The sequence below is a fragment of the Symsagittifera roscoffensis genome, chromosome 7 (assembly GCF_963678635.1).
Source record: "Symsagittifera roscoffensis chromosome 7, txSymRosc1.1, whole genome shotgun sequence".
In the NCBI taxonomy this organism is placed as follows: Eukaryota; Metazoa; Xenacoelomorpha; order Acoela; family Convolutidae; genus Symsagittifera; species Symsagittifera roscoffensis.
Genome location: NC_087068.1, coordinates 16362300 through 16385639, shown reverse-complemented (window position 1 = coordinate 16385639; position 23340 = coordinate 16362300). Strand labels below are relative to the sequence as shown.

Here is a 23340-nt window from a genome sequence, read left to right as displayed (position 1 = left end):
CTGTTACTTTTTAGATTTTAGCATGGCCTGCAATTAAAACACTATCTTGAACTGTGATACCTGGAAGTAAGCGTCGTTAGTTCCGTCCAGAACCTTCTCTGCAAACGGACACTTGTCATCGGCAACTTGCGAAGAGTGTTTGGTTCGAAGCTTCAGTACAGCTTTGATGAATTCCCTGTGATAAATACACGGTTCCTCTTTTTTGTTAAACCATATATAGAAATATACCGCTGATGGTCATTTTTGATAATATAGCCTTGGTGGCTATAAAAAAAAGAAAAAACTAACTATCATTATTTTGGTACCAAACTTCCCAAGGTTATGGTTTTGTGATGAGACTATTGCGACTGAACTTTTTCAGACCGTCTCGACCTGCTACAATCAGTCATTTCAGACTTTTCAGAGACCGATAGATTTGTCTGCTGATGGCTTGACTTATTTTTAGAACCCAAGATGTTTTTTTTTGTAAACTAAACTACGTTTCTTAAATAAAGTACATGCCAAAAAGTTCATATTTTGCTACATTTTTTGCTAATAGTTTGATAGGCTCCCACCCTTCCTCCAAACATAAGCATCATTTTTGTAGTGGAGTTAACAGTTTTGAAAGGTAATGCAGAAAGACCACACCTGACCTGATCTTTTCTGTGGAAATTAGAATAGTCTAATTAGTCAGCATGCCAATTTCATAGCAATCGAACCATGTCAATAAGTCTTAGTTTAGGTGGGGGGTATCTGTTCTTTGTTAGTTATCTGTTCGTAAGTACCTGTTTCCCAGCACTACAGCCTCATCCAACACTGTCCACCTCAAAGGGGGAGGGGCCTTGGTGGATATGTGGAAGAACTGGGGGTCGGCCTTGTCCAGAAACAACTTCAAGTACTCCAGTCTGCCCATGCGGAACGCCAGATGCAGTGGGGAGAGGCCATGCACATCGTGGATCTTGAGGCTGCTGTTTAACTTGTCCCTGCAACTAATAAAGTTATTTAACTAGGGGCTTCTAACTAAGTAAAACTAGGCCTCTAACTCCTAGCTGCAGCTGGAGGTACCTGTTTGACATGTTATTAACTTGTACTGATTCGGGATGAAATGGGTAATTTCAAATATTCAATAATATGGCTTCACAACGTTTCAAGTTTCTGACAATTTTTAAAGCGTAGTCGCTTATACAGGGAGCTTCCCACAACCTGGTGCCTCGATTAAACGCATGATATCAGTTTCGCCATTATAGTATTATATTATCAGAATCAGAATCATTTTTTTCTGAATTATAGAGCCGAGGTTAGGGTTAAAGCTGGCAGAAACGCAATGAAATTGAAGCGGAATGACTCAGTAAAAATATAATATATTGAGCGTCTGACTATTTTTGTGCAAAAAAAACTAGGGGCCCAGCTGAAAGCTGGAGAGACCTGTTTGATTATTTTAATATTGATTATTTTAAAATTGTTTTAAAATTTCAGGTTTCTCAAGTCGATAGCGCCCTTCCTACGCAAAAAAAGTGAAAGAGAAGCTTATGCATTCATTGGTAACGCTTTGGTAAAAAGTTTTCATGAGGTTTTCAACCGTGATGTGAATTAAACGGGCCTTTCACAGTGCGACAAGGCAAACCGTATCAATCATGGTTACATGCTAAATATATTTAAAATAAAATCATATGCACAATGCGTCAACAATGTGAATAATTATTCACTAGAATTAAGTGAAATGTGTGTTTCACAAACCAGCTAACATTAATGAAATAAAGTATTTTTCATTTTTCTAACGACTCTTTAATTTTCGAATTAATTAAATTTTGTCCAAGCATTGCAAATATGACTATAATATGTTGAATATAACTGACATCACAAAAACGTTCTGGAACAAACCGACCTGATTAAAGAGAACTAGCGTAACTCGTGCAACTTCTCGTTGGACTTCTTCGAACCATGCAAAAAAACTCAACACAAAGCCAATAGCACCAAGCAAAAGCGAGAAAACGTAAGCATAGCGGATTCCATTGTCTAAAAAATACACACAATAAGTATATTGAATCTTTGTTCCAATGCCAAAAAACTTTTTAAAAAACTTTTCCTAAGTATACAGCTCTTCCCCGAGACAAATTAAGGACCAGCCGCTTGGGCAGGGGAGTTTCCTACAACCTGGTCTATCGATTAACCCCTTAATCCCAAATCTGGATGGGTAGTTTTTGAAGAAATCGAAAAAGTTTGAAAAAATGGCCTAAAAACTGAAAAATTGACTATTCCTAAGTGTATAGCTCTTCCCCTAGACAAATTAGGGACAAGCCGTTTGTGTAGGGGGGGGGGGTTCCTACAACCTGGTCTATCGATTAAACCCTTAATCCCAAATCTGGACGGGTAGTTTTTGAGGAAATCGGAAAGATTTGAAAAAAGGCCAAAAAAGTCAAAAAAGTGACTTTTCCTAAGTCTATAGCTCTTCCCTTAGGCAAGTTAAGGACAAGCCGCTTGTGCGGGGGAGTTTCCTACAACCTGGTCTATCGATTAAACCCTTAATTCCAAATCTGGATGGGTAGTTTTTGAGGAAATCGATAATTTCCGAAAAAATAGGCAAAAAAATCAAAAAAGTGACTTTTCCTAAGTCTATAGCTCTTCCCCTAAGCAAATTAGGGACCAGCCGCTTGTGCATGGGGGGTTCCTACAACCTGGTATATCGATTAAACCCTTAATCCCAAATCTGGACGGGTAGTTTTTGAGGAAATCGGAAAGATTTGAAAAAAGGCCAAAAAAGTCAAAAAAGTGACTTTTCCTAAGTCTATAGCTCTTCCCCTAGGCAAGTTAAGTACCAGCCGCTTGTGCGTGGGAGTTTCCTACAACCTGGTCTATCGATTAAACCCTTAATTCCAAATCTGGATGGGTAGTTTTTGAGGAAATCGATAATTTCCGAAAAAATATGCAAAAAAATCAAAAAAGTGACTTTTCCTAAGTCTATAGCTCTTCCCCTAAGCAAATTAGGGACCAGCCGCTTGTGCATGGGAGTTTCCTACAACCTGGTCTATCGATTAAACCCTTAATCCCAAATATGGACGGGTAGTTTTTGAGGAAATCGAAAAATTACGAAAAAATGGGCAAAAAGTGAAAAAAGTACCGAGTTGTGAAGCTTTTCTAAGACCGTAGGGGGTGGGGTAGGGTAAAAATTGCCCTAAATTTCATGCAGGCAGGTAGGTGAAACGCTACTGAATGCATTGGTACCACTTTTATGAGAATCTGACGGGTAGTTTTTTGGGAAAGCGAATTTTTCGAAAAAGCGTCTCAAAAAAAAAAAAAAAAAAAAAAGAAAACCAGATCTCATATGGGAAAAAAAAAAACGTTTTCATAATACCTGTTTAATAAATCAAACAAGAATTTATCCGAGCTTAGTTGGTAATTTCGGCAACAACGGATTCGCTGAATCACTCGCTTTTAACTGGGTGAAGAAAAAAAATCAGTCCAGTTTTTCTCAAAGCTGACCAAAATTATTTGAAGCTAAATTAATTAGTGCCAAATCACGGAAACATCGACTGAAAGGGCTCTTAAATGATATATCACAAGACGCAAAACCTGAAATTGATTTTCGAGGAAGAAGAAAAAAAAACCACAAATGAAAATCTCCTCTCCATTTATTGTAATCAAGATAAGGAGCTGTTTAGTAGTAGAATTAGTATCAATTGTTTTCTTCTAAAACACTCGTTTTTTTTTAATTGAGTTTAGTCACGTGGTGGTCTCACCTGTCGTTCGTCCATACATTCCTCAGTTTTTCCATGTTGTTGTCGAACACGTCTCTGTTCAGTTCGTATGGGTCTGCATTCTCCAGCTCCTGGGGGGAGTTGTCGTTGGTAAGGTTGGTCCACCCTGTCTTAGCCATTGTAGTCATAGACTTCCACAGGGTTGGCGTCTTCCTGGTAAAAACAGTCTTAATGATTGAAAAAGTATAATTTGCTGAGATTTTCTATCTAGCTCGCAAAACAAACTATTTTTGGCGACTGACATCACCGGACCGAGGGTAGTGGTTTTATGTTGAAACCCTGGCAATCAAACGTAGATAATTCCAGTTAATTTGACCAGAAATATTCCAATTTGAACCGCTGGGCGCTCGACTGATGTTTGAGGTGTTCGACTTATGTTTAAAACGACTCAATCCAAACTTTTAATGTTTCGACTGTCTAGACTGGAGAAAAATGGGACCAATTGTGTTTCACTCGAACTTGCTATGTTAACATGGACTCGACCAAAAAAAACGTGTTTGCCTGTGTTCAACACAAGCTAACTGTGTGCAACTCAAACTACCAAGTTTCGAAACTAGTTATACTTTGACGGTATCACCTGGAGAAATTGGTGTTTGTCTGTGCCCAACTCAAGCTTTGTCCGTTTCAACTGACTCAACCCAAATTATTCATGCATTCATGCATTCACTCAACCAGGGGCGGATTTAGGGGGGGGGGCGGGTGGGGCGGACGCCCCCCTTCCCTCAGGGATTCGAACCCCTGCCAACCCAAAGGGTCCCCCCTTTGGTACTTTTTAAGAAATCCAATTTTGGCCGACCGACCCTAAATTTTTTCTAAAGGCGCCTTTGGCGCCAATATATACTAGTTTTGAGGGGGAGCGCGCGCCAAAAAACGCGTTTTTTTTTGTCAAAATTTTCCAAAAAGTGCCCAAAAACGGCTTTTTTGACCTGTTTTTTCAAAAAATTGCCTACGGCGCTGAAAATTTGGCCGAAACAGGGTCTTTTTACTGCTTTGGGAGAGCTCGGAAAATCAATCTGATCGACCTAAAAAAAAAGTCGTCAAAATTTTCGATCGGCAACATTCCATTTATAAAATTACGTTCATAAATAAGTGTCGAAACCATAAAAAACTCATTATCTCACTTCAATCGCAATCATTTAACACCAGTGCAGTAAAAATTCAGCCAAAAATCAATCCAAGAGAATAATTTAAAGTCGCTTGAGCTTAACCAAGTTCAGGCAATAAAACAGGACCAGACAAATTTATTGTAAGCGATAATTACTCTTGTTTACTTTTCGCTTCACAACATCCACCCAAAAAAAAGCGGATTAAAGGAGTGAGCTTAGCGGTGGGGCGGGCGACTCTTGAACCTATCTGAACTGTAGCAGATTGATTGCATTTATTTTTCCGCACCTTAACATTGCGTGCGAGAAGAAAACAATCACCAGGATTATCGGCTCACTCACTTCGTAGCACCCATTTTTTTAATATCAAATTTGGCAGGGTAGTATTTGAGAAAAGCCTTCGGCTCTTTTCCAGTTTCCCACCCCCTCGTAAAGTTTCAAAATAAAGCTGTTCAAAAATTGTTCACACGGCCTTTTGCATATAAGAAAGGTTGTGAAAGGTTGTTCACTTGTTCACACTGACGCGTTTTAATGCATTTTAATGCATTTTAGGGCGCAGCCGTTTATGCACAATGTCTTCCCACAGACTGTTGGCTTGATTAAACCCTTGATATCAGACTATTTTATTTCGAAAGAACTGAAAAGTTTACAAAAAAGACAGGAAATCAAATCATTAACTTTTCTGAGGGCTGTATGTTTTTGTCGGAAAAATTGGATGTTGCCGCTTATACAGGTGACCTCCATTTAACGTTTTTTTTGATGATTGAACCGTAAATTTAGATTTTGGGAAATTTGTATCGAAAAAACTCGAAAAACTTGGGCTCTTTTGCAATTCCCCCCTTTCAAGTTCAATTTTGGAAAACTTTTTTAACGTTGTCATAATGCAATGAAATTTGTTCACCACGCCAAATTTCATTGCATTATGACAACTGTGAATAGATTTGTTCTTCAAACGTCACAGCGTAACATCAAGCATTTAGCCGCAATAAAACGTAAAACAAACATACAACTCGGTATTTTGAAAGGGGGAACTGGAAAAGAGCCAAAATTTGAAAAAACGATCAAAAAATCAGAAACTTGACATCACCAAATACATAAATTGCGTAAAAAAGCCAGGCATAGCCACTTTTTAATGGAAGCTTCCTAGATTAGGGAGAGTAGTTTTTGAGAAGAGCCAAAAGTGTGAAAAAAAACAGCCAAAAACACATTTTGACCTTCCGAGGATCATTGTTTTTTGATGTAAACAATTTTGGGTCAAGCCGCTCATGCATGGAATTTTCCTTTTCTTTCTGCTTTTCTATTTTTCCTTTTCCCCACCTCATACGAGCTTCAACTTTTCAGTCTAACGAGTGGTTTTTCGAGGTTGTTTATGAAGACCAAATATGTTTGTCGTGGCCCTTTTAGTCTTTAAGTCAATTTTCATAACAATCGGATAGGGTCGTCAACAAACTTACATGTAAAAATTTGCAGATGGGGTGAGGAAAAGAGCCTAACTTTCCACAACCCTTCACTTTGATGGAAATGAAAAACTCAGATTTCGAGGTAAGTCAAAAGTTTCAAACAACGGTGTAAAAGAAGAAACTATTAGAAATGCAAAAAAAAAAATCGAAAAACGTCAAAAAATCAAAATATTAACTTTTCCGAGATTAATAATTTTTTTGTTGAAAAAGTGGGCTCCTTTTCCTTACCCCCCCCCCACCTCACTCAAACCTGAATTTTGTGGTCTGACGAGTGGTTTTGCAAGGTTAATTATGAAGACTAAATATGTTTGTCATGGCCTAATTAGTCTGCATGTCAGTTTTCATGACAATCGGACAGTGTGAACAGTAACTTCCAATATAAAAGTTTGCAGGTAGGGGAAAAGGAAAAAAGAGCCAAAAATGTTTTTAGACGCTTATTCAGCGGACCTTGCCATAACGTGCCTTTCCGATTGAAAACAAAATCTTAAATTTGGGGGTGTATTTTGAGAAAACTAAAAATTTTAAAAATATGGGTCAAAATTTCCACCCACACACTTTTTTGAAGGCTCTAGAAAATGAAGGTATAAACAGACTAAGGTGAAAAAAAAGACAAAGGAAAATGAAGTAAAGTAAAAAGAGACAATTGAATTATGCAGGCATACAGGGGAGTGGGCGGTATTTGCATTGATACCACTTTGTTGAAAACTTTTTTTTTAGTTTTTGAGAACAACTAAATGTTTGAAAAAAAACCAAACATTTTTTCGAAGCAACTCAAAAAAATTGGAAAATCCAATCGCTAACATTTTCATTAAACCTGTTTTTTTCCGACAAGAATAAAAAAAATATGAAAAATTCGAATTTATGCTAGGGCGTAGCCGCTCAGGCAGTGAAGGTTGGTACCACAGAGTTTTTGTATTCACAGTTTGCGTCAGGTTTGGCAGGGTTGTTTTCGAGAAAAGAAGAAAGGATTGGAAAAATTGCAAAAAGAATCCAAAAGTTCACATTATTGACTTTTCTACCGCAATTACTATTTTCTAATAATTCTTTTATTTCTTTTGTTTTTATAGGAAAGATCTGGAAAACGCTGGTTCACAGGAAAATGGCCAGTCTTTCCATTGGCCACATTTGAAACCCTATTCGATTGTCGTGCAAAGGTTGTCGATCTTGCAAGATTATTGCAAATGAGGGTTATCTTGCAAGATCTTACAAGATCTTGCAAGAGTGAGGTTATCTTGCAAGATCTTGCAAGAATGAAGTTAACTTGCAAGATCTTGCAAGATAGCCAACTATGAAATTTTCACGAAACCTTATTCTGAGCACCAGAAAAAAATACGGAGTTCCAATTTGATAAAGGTCACAAAGAATTCTCTGAGTTTAATCTCGTAAAAAAGATTAGGTTAAACAACTTTTAAAAATGTTTAAATATAATTTGATTTTTCATTTTTCTTAGAGTAAATAGTTTCAGATTGTCGTTATAATTTGTTCGTTTCAAATTTAAAGTTTCAAAATTATATTTACTTGACTTTATTCGAATTTATGATCTAGTTTTTTAACTCTAGCGGTTAAAATTCATTTTTTTTGTCATAAGTTTGATGAATAGAGTCAATTGGCTTGAGATGTTTTGTATGATGTGTTCACATAAATCCGATAAATAATTATTTTCTTAATTTTATGAAGTTATGTTTGCTTTTTAAAGTTGATTTGTTCATGTATTTAAAATTTTTCTTCTTGCTTCTGGTAAAGTGTATACTGGTAAAAAAAATGTACACTAGTCTTTTTGGTGTAAAGTTTTTTTTACAAAAAAATCATGTTTTTAAAGATCTTGCTAAAATTAAGGTTATCTTTAAAGGAGGTTGTTTTGCATCACCTATTTAGATTTAGAAAAAAAATTTTATAGCGTCTTTGAAGTCGCTTTTTTGCAGCTTTACAGCTTATAAAACATCGAATGGAATCAGAAAATTGGCAATTTTGCGTGTAAATGAAACCATAGATGTGGAGTTGTTATGAGGGTTGAAACTATACCCTCTTTTCCATCTTTACCCCCACATTTGAATTTCCCCACACTTTTCCCCACATTTATTTTATAAAATATTTTAACATGGTCATAACTCATGAAATTTGGCATTGTGAAACAAACTAACAATTAGTGTGAACCGATTTTGTCTTCATACTTCACATCGTAAAATCCCGCATAAAGCCGTTATAGCACGTAAAACAACATTGAAATTGGAGAAGAGCCCGTGTTACATGAAGTATACCTGTCAGCAGCATCCATTGAATCCTCGATGCCGCTAGAGGGCGACGGGGGCTGTCCTTCCGCCCCTGACTCACCCGTAGTCTCCTTCGCATCAGCAAAGAAGTTGGAGGCAATCGATTCTTTAGTCGGGTATGCTCCCATTTCTGCCTTTGTGAAATGTATTAGTCCTTAAGTTTCTTGGAGTTTTTTTTCGGTTAGTTGTTTTTATATATTGAACTACGCTTTTTTGAAGTAGAAGCTATGTTCAGTTTTTTTTCAGTATTTTTCGAAGTCAACTTGTTAGGTGTCAAAGAGTCAGTCAAGTGAAAGTAACCAATTGAGCACGTGATAGTTGAGGCAGCCCAAAAAATGTCTTCCTTATCGTCAAGTCAAAATCAGACGCCACTTCATTTTCCCTAAGTTTTGATTTTCAATTTGGCTCTTTTTCCTTCCCCACCCCCACCTGCAAATTTTTATATTTTAAATTACTGTTCACCTTGTCCAATTGTCATGACAATTGACATGCAGACTCATTAGGCCATGGCTAACATATTTGGTCTTGTAAAACTACTCGTTAGAAAATAAAGTTCATGTTGGTGTGAGGTGGGGGGAAAAGGAAAAAGAGCCTTCAATTTTCCTAGCTGGTTTATGAGTTGTTATGAATAAGTGATTTCACAATGAAAGTTAGAAAAATAAATTCGGGCTCTATTCCATTTTCACCTTTTTTTCAAGTTTTACGTGCCTTTCTGGCTATTCCTGACAAGGATAAACGGTTGTTGAAAAATTGAGTGAATTTATTAATTCAACTCATTTCGTACAAATTTTTGGTTCAGTTTTCAGCAAAAATCTTTAGAAAACTAAATAAAAATCTTTTCACCATCTAAAACTATTTGAATAAAAACAGAAACTAGACCTAAAGTAGTTCAAGTTTAAGTAACGATAGTTAAAATATTTTTTTTTGTTTTAGAATTTTTTGTTTCTGAAAAAATGACCCAAAATTTGTACACGAAATGACTTAAGTTTAACCAATCTAATCATGAATAGTTTGAGTTAGCTAGCGCTGGCATCTTCCTTTCCTAAATGTTTGCTAAAACGTTTGCGAGTTTTACTGTCGGTCGAGTGGCCACGCCTATTGATGCTCGTACAACAGCGGATCGCGCAACGTCAACATTGCTGAGATCCAAAATTATAATTCTGGCCAATCAATGTGTAATGACCACGGGGACTGACATCATCTATTATCAACACAACATCGCCAACTTCTGATGGATTGTGCAATTTTTTACGTTTATTCAATGTTGGCACATATTTTCTGAGCCAACAGGTACAAACTGCTTTTTCATACGAATGAGCACGTGCGTATCGCTTACGGTAATCAAAATCTCATCAAATCGTATCAGCTCACGTAACGCAGCCTTTTCCTAAGAACAAATAACGGTTCGGTGTCAGCGCTTCGAGATCGTTAGCGTCGGAACTTACGGTTTTAACGGAGGAGCATTAAGCGATAGCTCTACAGTGCAAAACGTGCTTTGGAAGATCTTGTCTGTTAGTTATCTCAAGCCTAAAACTGAATAAAAAATGGAGTATTGGTTGGAATAAACTTCCAAGTTATTCCTTTACGAACGAGTATCACCGTAGCAGGCTAATTCCAGTTCTAGATGACCAAAACATGGTCTTTTGCCGAGCCTACAAAATAAGTTCCGTTATCAGAGCAGATAACAGTGCGCGTTCGGCATCTAGCATTGCAGACGTCGATCCTCATGACGCAGGAACTTGTGTCCATAGACGAAATGATTTATACATCCAATTCTACATCGGAGATCACCACGAAATCTCAAGAGAGCGTACTCAATTTGTATAACTGCCCGAAGACGATCAACTCACTGATGGTGATGCATTTGAAATAGGAAGACGAGAAAATTGGATGCTTGGACTCGAAGTCGACGGCAGTGAGCAGGCTGAAACGGCCTGTGGAACACACGATACCCTTGCAACCATTAAATGGCGAGAAAGAAGTTATTCAGCTAGACTTCTGACGGGCTGATCGCTACTTAGAGCTTTACTGTCGCTTGGAAACGACTCTGACTGAGCTAAATGAAACAATTTTCCTATCAATTTCAAGCTTCTGACGTGCTAAAAAACTCACTAAGGAATGTTCATCTAGGTACAATTAATGGATTTCGATCGATCTTAATTGGGACCACGTCACCGATACGTTGGTGCTGAGAAGAAGTTATAATCTTAAACTCGACATCTTTGGTACTCGCTTTTTGTCGGTCTCAATCTTTTGCAAAACACTTTTTTGTCTTGATGCACTTCCGAGATTATAAATACGGACGATCTGCCGACATCGAAGGTTTGTCTTCCAGGTCGCATAACTAAATTGACATATGTATCAAACCGGACCAGGTCACAAATACCTTTAGGATGAGCAGAGGAGTTAACCTCAAGTTCAAAAGCTCTGTTAACCTTTTTTGTTGTTATCAATCTGCTTCAAAACCTGTTAGTTATCTCTTAATACGCTTCCGAGAGCTCAACCTCGCAGTATTCTCTGCCACAGAAGGATTGTTTTTGCACGACAGATTACTAAATTGCAATCAGTCGCAAACGGGACCAGGTCACCAATACGCTTATGGTGAGCAGGGGAGTTAATCTGATTTTAAAGTCTCTGTTAACCCCTTCTCGTCGGTTCCAATCCGCTGCAGAGCCTGTTACTTTTCTTACTGCGCTTCCAAGGGCTTATATACACAGAATCCGCCGACATCAAAGAATTGTTTTTGCAGGTCGGGTCATTATACTGCGATTGGTATCAATTAGATCACGTCACCGATACGCTGGTTGCAGGCAGAACAGTTAATTTCTAAATCAAATTCTCTGTTAACCCTTGTTGTCAATCGCGATTTTTTGCGAAACCTTTTATTTGTCCTAATGTGCTTCCGCAGCTCAAAAACGCAATATTCGCGGACATCGAAGAATTGTTTATGCAAGTCGGGTAACTATATTGCGATCAGCCTCATTTGGGACCGTGTCATTGATTCGATCGTCGCTCGTCACAAAATCAAGATGTTTGTTACCTTGTTCTTGTCGATCCCAACCTTTTGCAAAACCTGATACTTGTTCTGATACACCTCCGAGAGCTCCAATTCGCAATGTTCTCAGACATCGAAGGAATGTTCTATTTGGATATAGTTACTAGGTTGCAATTAATCTCAAATGAGATGAGGTCACCGATATGTTGATTGTTAGCAGAGAAGTTAAATAATTGCAAACTCAAAGTCTCTGTTACTCCATTATTGTCGTACACTATCTTCAGCAAAGCCTATTATTTGCCTTAAGGCGCATTCGAGACCTAAGAAGCAAAATATACGCAGACGTCGACGGAATGTTTATCTAAATATGGTTACCAGAGTGCTATTGGTCTCAATTGGGACCACGTCACCGATAGGTTAATTTTAAGGACAGGAAGTAGTAACAAATTAAAAATCTACATGACTATTGCCTTGTCGGTCTCGAAATTTTGCAAAACAAATTTTTTGTCTTGATTTGCTTCCGAAAAAAAAAATACGCAGTATCCGCCGACATCGAAGGATTGCAGATCGGATAAATTAACTGCTCTTGGTATCAAATGCGACCAGTTCACCGATACGCTGAGCGTGAGCAGAGGATTTTATATAAAATTCAAAGTCTCTGCGAACCCCCTCCTGTTGGTTGGTCCCAAATTGCTGCACAACCTTTAATTTGTCTTTATACACTTCCCAAAATTACAAACAGACAGGGTCCACTGGAGTCGAAGGAGATTTTCGCAGGTCAACTTAGAACTTCTTGATACACTTTTTTTGTATTTTTTGCGGCAAATCGACTACAGATAAGATATCAATGAGATTCCTGATACCAGGCATAAGTTCAGGGCAAGCATTATCCGACTAGCGCAAATTACGCTCCCTGTCAAACAGCCATCGATCAATTCTATTTATGCCGCGCTGATTAAATTTAACATGGATATTAATTATGGGCTCATTAAAAGTACGGAAACAAGACTAAAACCTGCTAAAGCCAGAGTTAGAAACGCTAAAGTAATCCATACCTCACCGAAAACTCAGAAAACCGCTTTGCAAGTTATCCTTATTCGATCGAAGCACGTCACTGTACGTTGGTTGTAAGCAGAAGAGTCACCCGCGAACTCTAAATTTGTGTTACACAGCAATCAGTGCAAAGTTTTTTGTCGTCTGAGCACGCTCAATTTTGGAGTGTATCTGGCAGTTAGTTGATATGCAGTGGGGCGATCCATTGTCAAACGAGTTTTACCGCAGATTCATTGAATGGTTCTCAAGTTTGTCTAACGTTAACAAACAAGCCCTAATCACTATTTTGAATTTCCAGTGGATGAGATTGAATTACTAATACTCGGTGAAAGCTCATTGGATGTTTACTGATATATTACATACCTTCGCGACTGGAAAAACCTCACTGATAGCTGTGTACTTGCAATTTGCGCTCGTCTTCACCAAAGCAAGAATAGCCCCCCTGAAGATTTTTCGATTTTAATTTGTGAAGTTCAAGCTGCGCTTCTTGTTATTCATCTAAAGAGTTATATCAAGAATTTTCTGACAATGAGCGTTATCGTCATGTATGTGTGGAAGATCAGCACTACTAAGGGTAAATTCATTTTCATAGATGGAAGAGAAATCGCCGAAGGCAAAAAGAAGATTGAAATGGGGTTGAATTAGTTCGAGAACAGCTACGTTCACAAGCATTTGACTATGAAAATTATGTATCAGTAGATAAGATTATACAGAAGATATCTGTTCAACTACCTGAGGATCAGTCGGTATTTTCTAATTATGGCGTCGACTTGAGTCTTTTCTTTGTTTGTGATTTATTGCAGATTCCGACGTGTGTTAGATTAAAATGAGAGAAAAGGACCACGTTATCCGCATAAGCTTACCATATTGTAAAAGTACATTACTTGATGATATGTAGTGATACTATAAACTTTGATATAAGCGGTTGTACAATAAGCTTCTTTTTTATAAAGTATTGCATTCTTCTCCAAAGTAAAAAACGAAGATATATCATCTGCAGGACAATACTTGAATCATCAGTCCTTTACATATCTAGAGTTTAAAAAGCTGTTGAAAGAATTTTTCCATAATAATGAGTAGAACTAGTAGATAGTAGAGGTAATAGATAACAGAAGTTTCTTTTGTTTCTGTAGTAAATACAACAGCTGTTCTCTTCTTCCGTAAAGCTTGGAATAGTAAGTTTTAATGAAAACTTCCTGCAAAATGGTAGCGCAAAATTCAGGTTTTTTCCCACTTCTTGTGGACACCTAAGACCACATGAAAACAGTTCTGGTGATGTTGCACAAATCCCTTTACTGCAAACCCTTTACTTATTCAAAGCACAGTCCCGGCTGCAAAAAGAATTGCTTTGAGGTTGAGGCTCTAGAGATTGAAGAAGTTTTTAGTGGACGCAAAAACTCAAAGATTTTGCGAGAGATTTTGAAACAAAAACTGTTCGGAAGCAATTGGGAGGTTGAAAGAAGAAATCAAATTGTAACACTAGTGGAACACATCAATTTCTCGAAACGGTAGGTCGAAAAGATATTGCTCTTGCAAAGACGCTGACAATATAAATTGAAATGATTTAAGTTAGACAATTTCGTTTGAGGGCTTTTACAAATTCTTCATTAGAGCTTTTTGACATAATCTCAGTTTCGGAAACGTTTATTTGATCTTACACTGCCTATTCCCAATTTTTCCCCCAATACTTCACTATACGGAAACACTATTAAGTTTGAATTTGAGACAAATTGTCCATATTTGAATGTGCATGATACCAATCTTAGTTCAAAACTTAATTTAAACAAGGTAGGTTGTTTGATACTTAAAAAAAAGCAGAGCACGCAGCAAAGACAGAGGATGAGGCTCTAATGGGGAGACCAAAAAAGTAGTTTAATTAAGTACACTATCTATTACAGTCTCTATTTTTAAACTGTGAAGTTTATTCTAAAAAATTAACGGTTTACAACGCTTTACAATTTGATTATATCTTTGATTGAAGGATTTCAAATTGTCGTCTGTGAACAATAAGTGACTTCTTGCTTTTACAATGGGATGATTTTCAAATATTTTTCGGAAAAAATTTGATTTTCATCCGTTCACTGATAGAGCAATTTCCTTAGGAACCAGAACAACAATCTGAATCTACGGGATTATTGCTATTGATTTGTATATGAAAACTTTTTACTATCAAAAAGCAACGTTTGAAATTGTACTTATTCGAGGAATACCTACTTTTACATGTTGATCCAAATTATCCAAATGATTGTTTACTGATGATCCAAATGATCGTTCAAAAATTGTTGATTGATTGCTGTTCACTAAAGGAATTGCAGTAGCTGAAGCTAATTGTCAAATTTTGCTATGAAATCTGGGAAGAAAACCTGCTCATTACAATTACATAGAAGTTATAGTCGAAACGTTTGTAAATCCATCTCATCGAAGCCACTTTATCCAGGGATAAATTTTTAAAGTTGCTCTGATCTCTGATAAATAAAAGCTTTTGCAATGGATACAAACGTAGTTGTTGTCTGTTATTTTCAGGCAAATCCAAATATTTTTGCATCAATTTCAGATGAGAGCTCGGATTTATTAAACGTTAAAAAGAATTTGGTTCAGTAAATTCAAACTTTCATTGGTGTCTTTATGTTAGAGTAATCAAAGCAATGCATTTTAACGATGTGTTTTCAGCTCTCCTTGGGGAAGACTTGTAAAAATACTATATCCCAGTTATTGGATTAATTTTACTACAGGACGCAGCTGGGCAGTTAGTGGAGAAGGTTTAAATGTTTTTTCCAATTTTATTTGGAGCAAGTAACGGAAGTAATTGTGTTGGAAGGTAGACAATCAGTTTCTCAAATTGATAAAATTGGAACAGTCAACAAAGTTATATATTTTTTTTCTGAAAATTTATGTTCCTCTAACTATTTTAATTTTTTCTGAAGTTTCATCGTTATGGTACCGAGAAATTTTCACAAACTGAATTCTAAAGCTGTTCCTCGCAGTCTTTTTTTTCCTGCACATAAGACATGCGTATGGGCTTTTTTGATTCGGTACCTAAATGCGAGTAGGCCACCTACCTTTTTTGTCCTAAATCATATCATGAAATTATCGTTTTTTGTTTTCAGATGAAAATCACGTAAGAAGTGCAAAGATGGATAATTTTTGCATGTGCAAGCTTTTGAGGAAAATCTTGAGCTCTGATTTGAGTACATGGGATCTCATCCCTCTGATAAAGTTACTTCTCTAAAAAATACCTTTTTGAAACTATCAACTCAACTTCAAGCAAAAATAGAGGGCACCACTGGATCTTGATTTCTCGATTGAAAACAAACGATCACCTTGCTGACTTGTTGGGTAGATAATTTTAGTCTTTTCTGTCAAAAATCATTGGTAATAGTTTGCCGGAAAACTAAAAAAAACTGATAAAGTGTGAGAAGATTAACGCAACTTATTCAGCAATTCTTCAATTTAAATGTTTCCAAATTTTTCCAACTCTAATAATAATCAAGATTTTCATGTTTTGAAATTTATAAGTAATTATATGTAAAACTGCAGTTCTTTGAGAATTATTGAAAAAAATTATGATACGATGCAAGTTATTTTACAAAAATTTATATATTTTCCTTGTAAGTTAATTTTTTTTTCGAAAAAAATGATGTTTCTATCGATGTTTAAGTAGGTTTTAGCTTAGAATCAGCTGACAAAAAGCATCCAGCTCAACTTGGATCAAATTTTATTTTTTTGAAAGTTTTACAGAAAACATGAAGGAAAAAAACTGAAACTTACCAATTCTGTTCCCAATCTTAACTCTATGCTCAATTTTCATACACAGATTGGCTGAAGGAGAACCCAAAAACATATCCTAATACTTGTAAAGCTCCAAGCTCAGCTCCCCCTTCCAAGTTCAGCTCCAACATATACTACTCATCTTGAAAACATGCTTGTTTTTTGTATTTGTTTGACGACCCTCACAATTCAAATGAAGTTGGTTCCGCCCATGGGCAGAAGTTCATGTGTGATGGCTATTAAGCGCTTTATCTCAAGGCGAGTAAGAGCCTTGGTAATTTGGTCGGACAATGACTCGAACTTTTACGAGCTGAAAAAGAATTGTTTTTCGCACCAAAAGTTTCAGAAGCTCCATAGTCGCTCCATCTCAAAGGATTGAATTTGATCTATAGAGCGCCCCACATGAAGAGGTTAGAGCCAAGAAAACTGACTGACAGGGTTTTGAACACTAACATGTGCTTAAACGAAAGTTCGCTCATCACCAGTCCTCTCGACAAAGCTGCCTGTTCTGACAATGCTGCCGTGCTGCCGATTCAGACAATCCAAATCGTCTGGTTTTGACGCCAAATCAACTTTTACTGGTTCAGCGCAACTTGATGTTTCCGTCCTTACAATCGAGTGAAAGTTGTTTCCACTCAAAGCGCGATGCATGTGCGCAGTCTTACGTAAACTTAATCTGGCAGCGATATTCGAGTGAGTTTGTTCCTACTCTTAATAAGAGAATTAAGTGGCACAGCCTTACCCAAAATATTTGAAGAACGGGACACTTAATGTGAGTGGTAGAATTGAATCATCTTAGGGGTTAGCGCGTTTAACGTCGCTAAACTGCAGAAAAAATAACGTTCTCTGTTCCGAAAACTAAACCTTACTGTTCGTGAAGCTGGTTCCAGTTCTCGCTCTTTTGGGACGAAGGATTTTACTACTACACTAGCTAAAGTAAATACATACAGTTATAAGTACAAATGTAGCGTACTTGTTAGTCATTTCAAGCTATATAAAAGAGTGTATAAAAATTACCTTCCGGAGTGTTAAGCGTGTGTTTGATTCTCATCTAAATTGTTTTATTTGTATATGCAAATCAACTGAAACATACAAAAAAAACTTGTTTAAAAAACTTAGTTGCAAATCGGTTTGCAATCAAAATTTTGTTAGAAATGATGTGCACTGACAATTTTTTCCCTCTGTGTTAAGTGAAAAAACCCACAATGTGTCAGATCTGTTCGATGAACAATTTTGTTTTTCTTTCCTGTGCAATTCGTTATGGTTTTTCCGTTTTTTGAGAAATCAATTCTCAACTTTATGTAATTCTTTTTCTGTTACCCTTTTTTTCATAATTGGCGAGAAAGTCTCATTTTTTAGCTGATATAATTCCAGAAACCTTGAATACGTACTCAGGCAACAAACAAGACTGCTCCTATCTAGGCAATGTTCCAAATGTGCTGTAACGACCTTTGTTTAAAAAAAACATCAACTGAAACTCACCAACTGGAAAAAAAAATTCTGTTTTCATAAATTTGGTAAACTTCCTCCATATGATGCCAAGTGAAAAGCTATTTCTTCATTACCTTTTAACCTAATATTAACAGCAAAAACCTAGCTTGGTTTATTTGAAACAGTTTTTTTTAATTCTCAGGTAGTACTTAGCATTCAAATGGTTTTAAAAAGTTCAGAGAAAAATAAACCACTTAAAAAATTGAAACTTTTCTGGAGATATAAACCTCACCGAACACACTTTTCTAACTTCCCGGGTCGAGAGCTCGATTCATGTTTCGACTTTCTTGGCCAAAAATCGGCATGTGTCGACTTTCGCGGCCAATTTTTGGTGTGTTTCGACTTTGACATCCAAGTTTTGGTTTGTTTCGACTTTCTCGACCCAACTAAAATTTTCGACTTTGCTCGACGCTGTTCAGATATAATTCGACTTGTTGACCGACAATTTTCAGAACTTCGTTGGTCGACCCCGCACAGATATGTTTCCATTTTCTCGACACAAAACCAATATAGTTCATTTTTCTCGACTTTCTCGAACAACAATTTTTAAAAAAAATGAAAACTTGAATTTGTTTGTTTGACTCTGCATAGATTTATTCCGACTTTTTTGACCAAAAAATGATAAGTTTCGACTTTCTCAATTAATTTTTTAAAAGTTTTTTTGAACTCGCATAGATACGAACGAAAACTTTTCCTTTTATTTTTCATCCATCTCAAAACCAAAAATGTTGATTGAAATCCGTTTTGATTTTCAATATAATAAATTTCTTGTATACTTTTATTCTACTTATTGCAGTTTGAGCGAAACTGGATTTTGTTTTGACTTTCTTGACATATGTTCAGAATTTCACGACCTATGTTTTGACTTTGTTGACGGAAAATGGGTATGTATTGTCTTTGTGGTGCTTGACTCAAAAATGCTTCTTGACCGCAAAGTTTCAGTCGCAAAGTTGCAGTTGCTCGACTTTCAAAGTCGAAACATAGGTCGAGCAGCTCAACTCTCTCAGAATTGTTATACCCTATCTTTTAATCCGTGGGTTTACGAGATTTCAGTAACCCTAAAAAAACACTGTTGCCGAATCAGCACAGTATTTTTTCAGAAGTCATTCCATTGTTAATTCAAACTAAAAAAAATGATTCGAAAAAAATTTCATTTCAGTTACAAGAAGTAATTGTATACCTCGTCATTACAATGGGATGATCACAGTTTTGTCCCCTTTTGCTCACACTGGGTAGGGAAATGTCCCTACCCTTGCTAATACAGGGGGACGAAATTGTCCCTATCCGTTGCAAACATAGGGGGACAAAACTGTCCCTACCCATTGAAAACACAGCAGAATAAATTTGTCCCTTTTCCAGTTCCCCCCGTTTTGTATTACAAAATGGTTAAATGATTAAATGTTTTGCTTCCACTTTCTCGCTTTGTTCTCACACATGAGTGACCTATCCTTACATCCTCTAAAACATTTACCAATGGTAGTAAAATTCAGTTAAAAAATTTGCTTTTGCCGGTAAAACTATAAAACAGCATACGTTCAAAATCGTTTATACCACCAACAGAGCAAAAGCCTTTTCGAAAAACCATTTCAGCTTTGCATTCAAATTAGCTTAGATTACAAACACGCTGTGAAATTAAGGAAATTTTGTTATCACAACTCTATATCAACTCAACTCGACCCAAATTGCCCCTAGTTTTTTACGCCTCAATGTCAAAAACATAATAAACCTGAGATTCTATAGCAAAAAACTGCATATCAGCTTTCAGAAATACAAGTTTTAAGCGCTACAAAGTTTTGATTTATGAAATATTTCAACTCTAACGGCTGCTTTAAACTAAAGTTTTCGAAAATAACTATGAAGAATTTAGACTCGAAATGTTTTTTGAAGTTTTTCAGAGTAAGTCTTCATACTAAATGAAATGAGGGGAGTTTACTTTATTTCACATAAAGTTACCAAGCATCGCAATGAAATGAGGGGTTGATTTCAGTATACATCAGAAAAAAAAAGATTTTATATGATCTGTTGCGAGTGGGGAGAGGTTGGTAAGTAAAAGTCAACCAAAGTAGTATCCAAATCACTTCTATTAGTTTTCATCGCTATCGATTAAAATAGCTCTTTTTTGGGGTGTTGGTATGTCGTTTCTTCTCCTTCCGACTTTTCACCGTCTACTGCCTGATCATCGATGAGCTCACAGTAGGGAGAGTCTGACTCCGAGTTAATAGACAATGTTTCAAAGTCAATTAAACCTTCCTCTAATTCGGTTTCACTATACCGGTGCACGAGAAATCCAGCGTCGGATGGTTCAAAGGATTCATTAACTGTACAAATAAACAAAACTCTCAGCTGAAATATTATATTCATAATCTATTTTTTCCTTTCGATTGTCAAAAATAGGGATTAACAAACTAACCGATATGTTGATTAGGAGCAGAGAAGTTAAATAATTGCAAACCCAAAGTCTCTCTTACTCGATTATTGTCGTACACTATCTTCAGCAAAGCCTATTGTTTGCCTTAAGGCGCATTCGAGACCTAAGAAGCGAAATATATGCAGACGTCGACGGAATGTTTATCTAAATATGGTTACCAGAGTGCTATTCGTCTCAATTGGGACCACGTCACCGATAGGTTGATTTTAAGGACAGGAAGTAGTAACAAATTCAAAATCTACGTGACTATTGCCTTGTCGGTCTCGAAATTTCGCAAAACAAATTTTTTGTCTTGATTTGCTTCCGAAAAAAAAATACGCAGTATCCGCCGACATCGAAGGATTGCAGATCGGATAAATTAACTGCTCATGGTATCAAATGCGACCAGTTCACCGATACGCTGAGCGTGAGCAGAGGATTTTATATAAAATTCAAAGTCTCTGCGAACCCCCTCCTGTTGGTCCCAAATTGCTGCACAACCTTTAATTTGTCTTAATACGCTTCCCAAAATTACAAAAAGACAGGGTCCACTGGAGTCGAAGGAGATTTTCGCAGGTCAACTTAGAACTTCTTGATACACTTTTTTTGTATTTTTTGCGCCAAATCGACTACAGATAAGATATCAATGAGATTCCTGATACCAGGCATAAGTTCAGGGCAAGCATTATCCGACTAGCGCAAATTACGCTCCCTGTCAAACAGCCATCGATCAATTCTGTTTATGCCGCGCTGATTAAATTTAACATGGATATTAATCATGGGCTCATTAAAAGTCCGGAAACAAGACTAAAACCTGCTAAAGCCAGAGTTAGAAACGCTAAAGTAATCCATACCTCACCGAAAACTCCGAAAACCGCTTTGCAAGTTATCCTTATTCGATCGAAGCACGTCACAGTACGTTGGTTGTAAGCAGAAGAGTCACTCGCGAACTCTAAATTTGAGTTACACAGCAATCAGTGCAAAGTTTTTTGTCGTCTGAGCAGGCTCAATTTTTGAGTGTATCTGGCAGTTAGTTGATATGCAGTGGGGCGATCCATTGTCAAACGAGTTTTACCGCAGATTCATTTATTGGTTCTCAAGTTTGTCTAACGTTAACAAACAAGCCCTAATCACTATTTTGAATTTCCAGTGGATGAGATTGAATTACTCATACTCGGTGAAAGCTCATTGGATGTTTACTGATATATTACATACCTTCGCGACTGGAAAAACCTCACTGATAGCTGTGTACTTGCAATTTGCGCTCTTCGTCACCGAAGCAAGAATAGCCCTCCTGAAGATTTTTCGATTTTAATTTGTGAAGTTCAAGCTGCGCTTCTTGTTATTCATCTGAAGAGTTATATCATGAATTTTCTGACAATGAGCGTTATCGTCATGTATGTGTGGAAGATCAGCACTACTGAGGGTAAATTCATTTTCATAGATGGAAGAGAAATCGCCGAAGGCAAAAAGAAGATTTGCCGAAGGCAGTAGGGAGAGTCTGACTCCGAGTTAATAGACAATGTTTCAAAGTCAATTAAACCTTCCTCCAATTCGGTTTCACTATACCGGTGCACGAGAAATCCAGCGTCGGATGGTTCAAAGGATTCATTAACTGTACGAATAAACAAAACTCTCAGCTGAAATATTATATTCATAATCTATTTTTTCCTTTCGATTGTCAAAAATAGGGATTAACAAACTAACCAATATGTTGATTAGGAGCAGAGAAGTTAAATAATTGCAAATCCAAAGTCTCTCTTACTCGATTATTGTCGTACACTATCTTCAGCAAAGCCTATTGTTTGCCTTAAGGCGCATTCGAGACCTAAGAAGCGAAATATATGCAGACGTCGACGGAATGTTTATCTAAATATGGTTACCAGAGTGCTATTGGTCTCAATTGGGACCACGTCACCGAAAGGTTGATTTTAAGGACAGGAAATAGTAACAAATTCAAAATCTACGTGACTATTGCATTGTCGGTCTCGAAATTTTGCAAAACAATTTTTTTGTCTAGATTTGCTTCCGAAAAAAAAATACGCAGTATCCGCCGACATCGAAGGATTGCAGATCGGATAAATTAACTGCTCTTGGTATCAAATGCGACCAGTTCACCGATACGCTGAGCGTGAGCAGAGGATTTTATATAAAATTCAAAGTCTCTGCGAACCCCCTCCTGTTGGTCCCAAATTGCTGCACAACCTTTAATTTGTCTTAATACGCTTCCCAAAATTACAAAAAGACAGGGTCCACTGGAGTCGAAGGAGATTTTCGCAGGTCAACTTAGAACTTCTTGATACACTTTTTTTGTATTTTTTGCGCCAAATCGACTACAGATAAGATATCAATGAGATTCCTGATACCAGGCATAAGTTCAGGGCAAGCATTATCCGACTAGCGCAAATTACGCTCCCTGTCAAACAGCCATCGATCAATTCTGTTTATGCCGCGCTGATTAAATTTAACATGGATATTAATCATGGGCTCATTAAAAGTCCGGAAACAAGACTAAAACCTGCTAAAGCCAGAGTTAGAAACGCTAAAGTAATCCATACCTCACCGAAAACTCCGAAAACCGCTTTGCAAGTTATCCTTATTCGATCGAAGCACGTCACAGTACGTTGGTTGTAAGCAGAAGAGTCACTCGCGAACTCTAAATTTGAGTTACACAGCAATCAGTGCAAAGTTTTTTGTCGTCTGAGCAGGCTCAATTTTTGAGTGTATCTGGCAGTTAGTTGATATGCAGTGGGGCGATCCATTGTCAAACGAGTTTTACCGCAGATTCATTTATTGGTTCTCAAGTTTGTCTAACGTTAACAAACAAGCCCTAATCACTATTTTGAATTTCCAATGGATGAGATTGAATTACTCATACTCGGTGAAAGCTCATTGGATGTTTACTGATATATTACATACCTTCGCGACTGGAAAAACCTCACTGATAGCTGTGTACTTGCAATTTGCGCTCTTCGTCACCGAAGCAAGAATAGCCCTCCTGAAGATTTTTCGATTTTAATTTGTGAAGTTCAAGCTGCGCTTCTTGTTATTCATCTGAA

At 37.0% G+C, this 23340-nt stretch overlaps 2 protein-coding genes across 2 annotated transcripts in view; one reads left to right on the top strand and one right to left on the bottom strand.

Annotated features, from left to right (window-relative positions):
• Positions 1-8695, bottom strand: part of LOC134851915 (ankyrin repeat domain-containing protein 13C-like) — a 32913-nt gene extending 24218 nt beyond the window's left edge. Inside the window, exons 1-4 of the mRNA XM_063868191.1 lie at positions 8556-8695; positions 3717-3887; positions 765-968; positions 61-175 (exon numbers count right to left, since the gene is read on the bottom strand). Of these exons, the coding sequence (XP_063724261.1) occupies positions 61-175; positions 765-968; positions 3717-3887; positions 8556-8695 (630 nt within the window). The remainder of the gene's footprint in view (positions 1-60; positions 176-764; positions 969-3716; positions 3888-8555) is intronic.
• The window catches only part of LOC134850944 (centrosomal protein of 164 kDa-like), a 556693-nt gene that overhangs the window by 39847 nt on the left and 493506 nt on the right, over positions 1-23340 (top strand). The window lies entirely within an intron of this gene.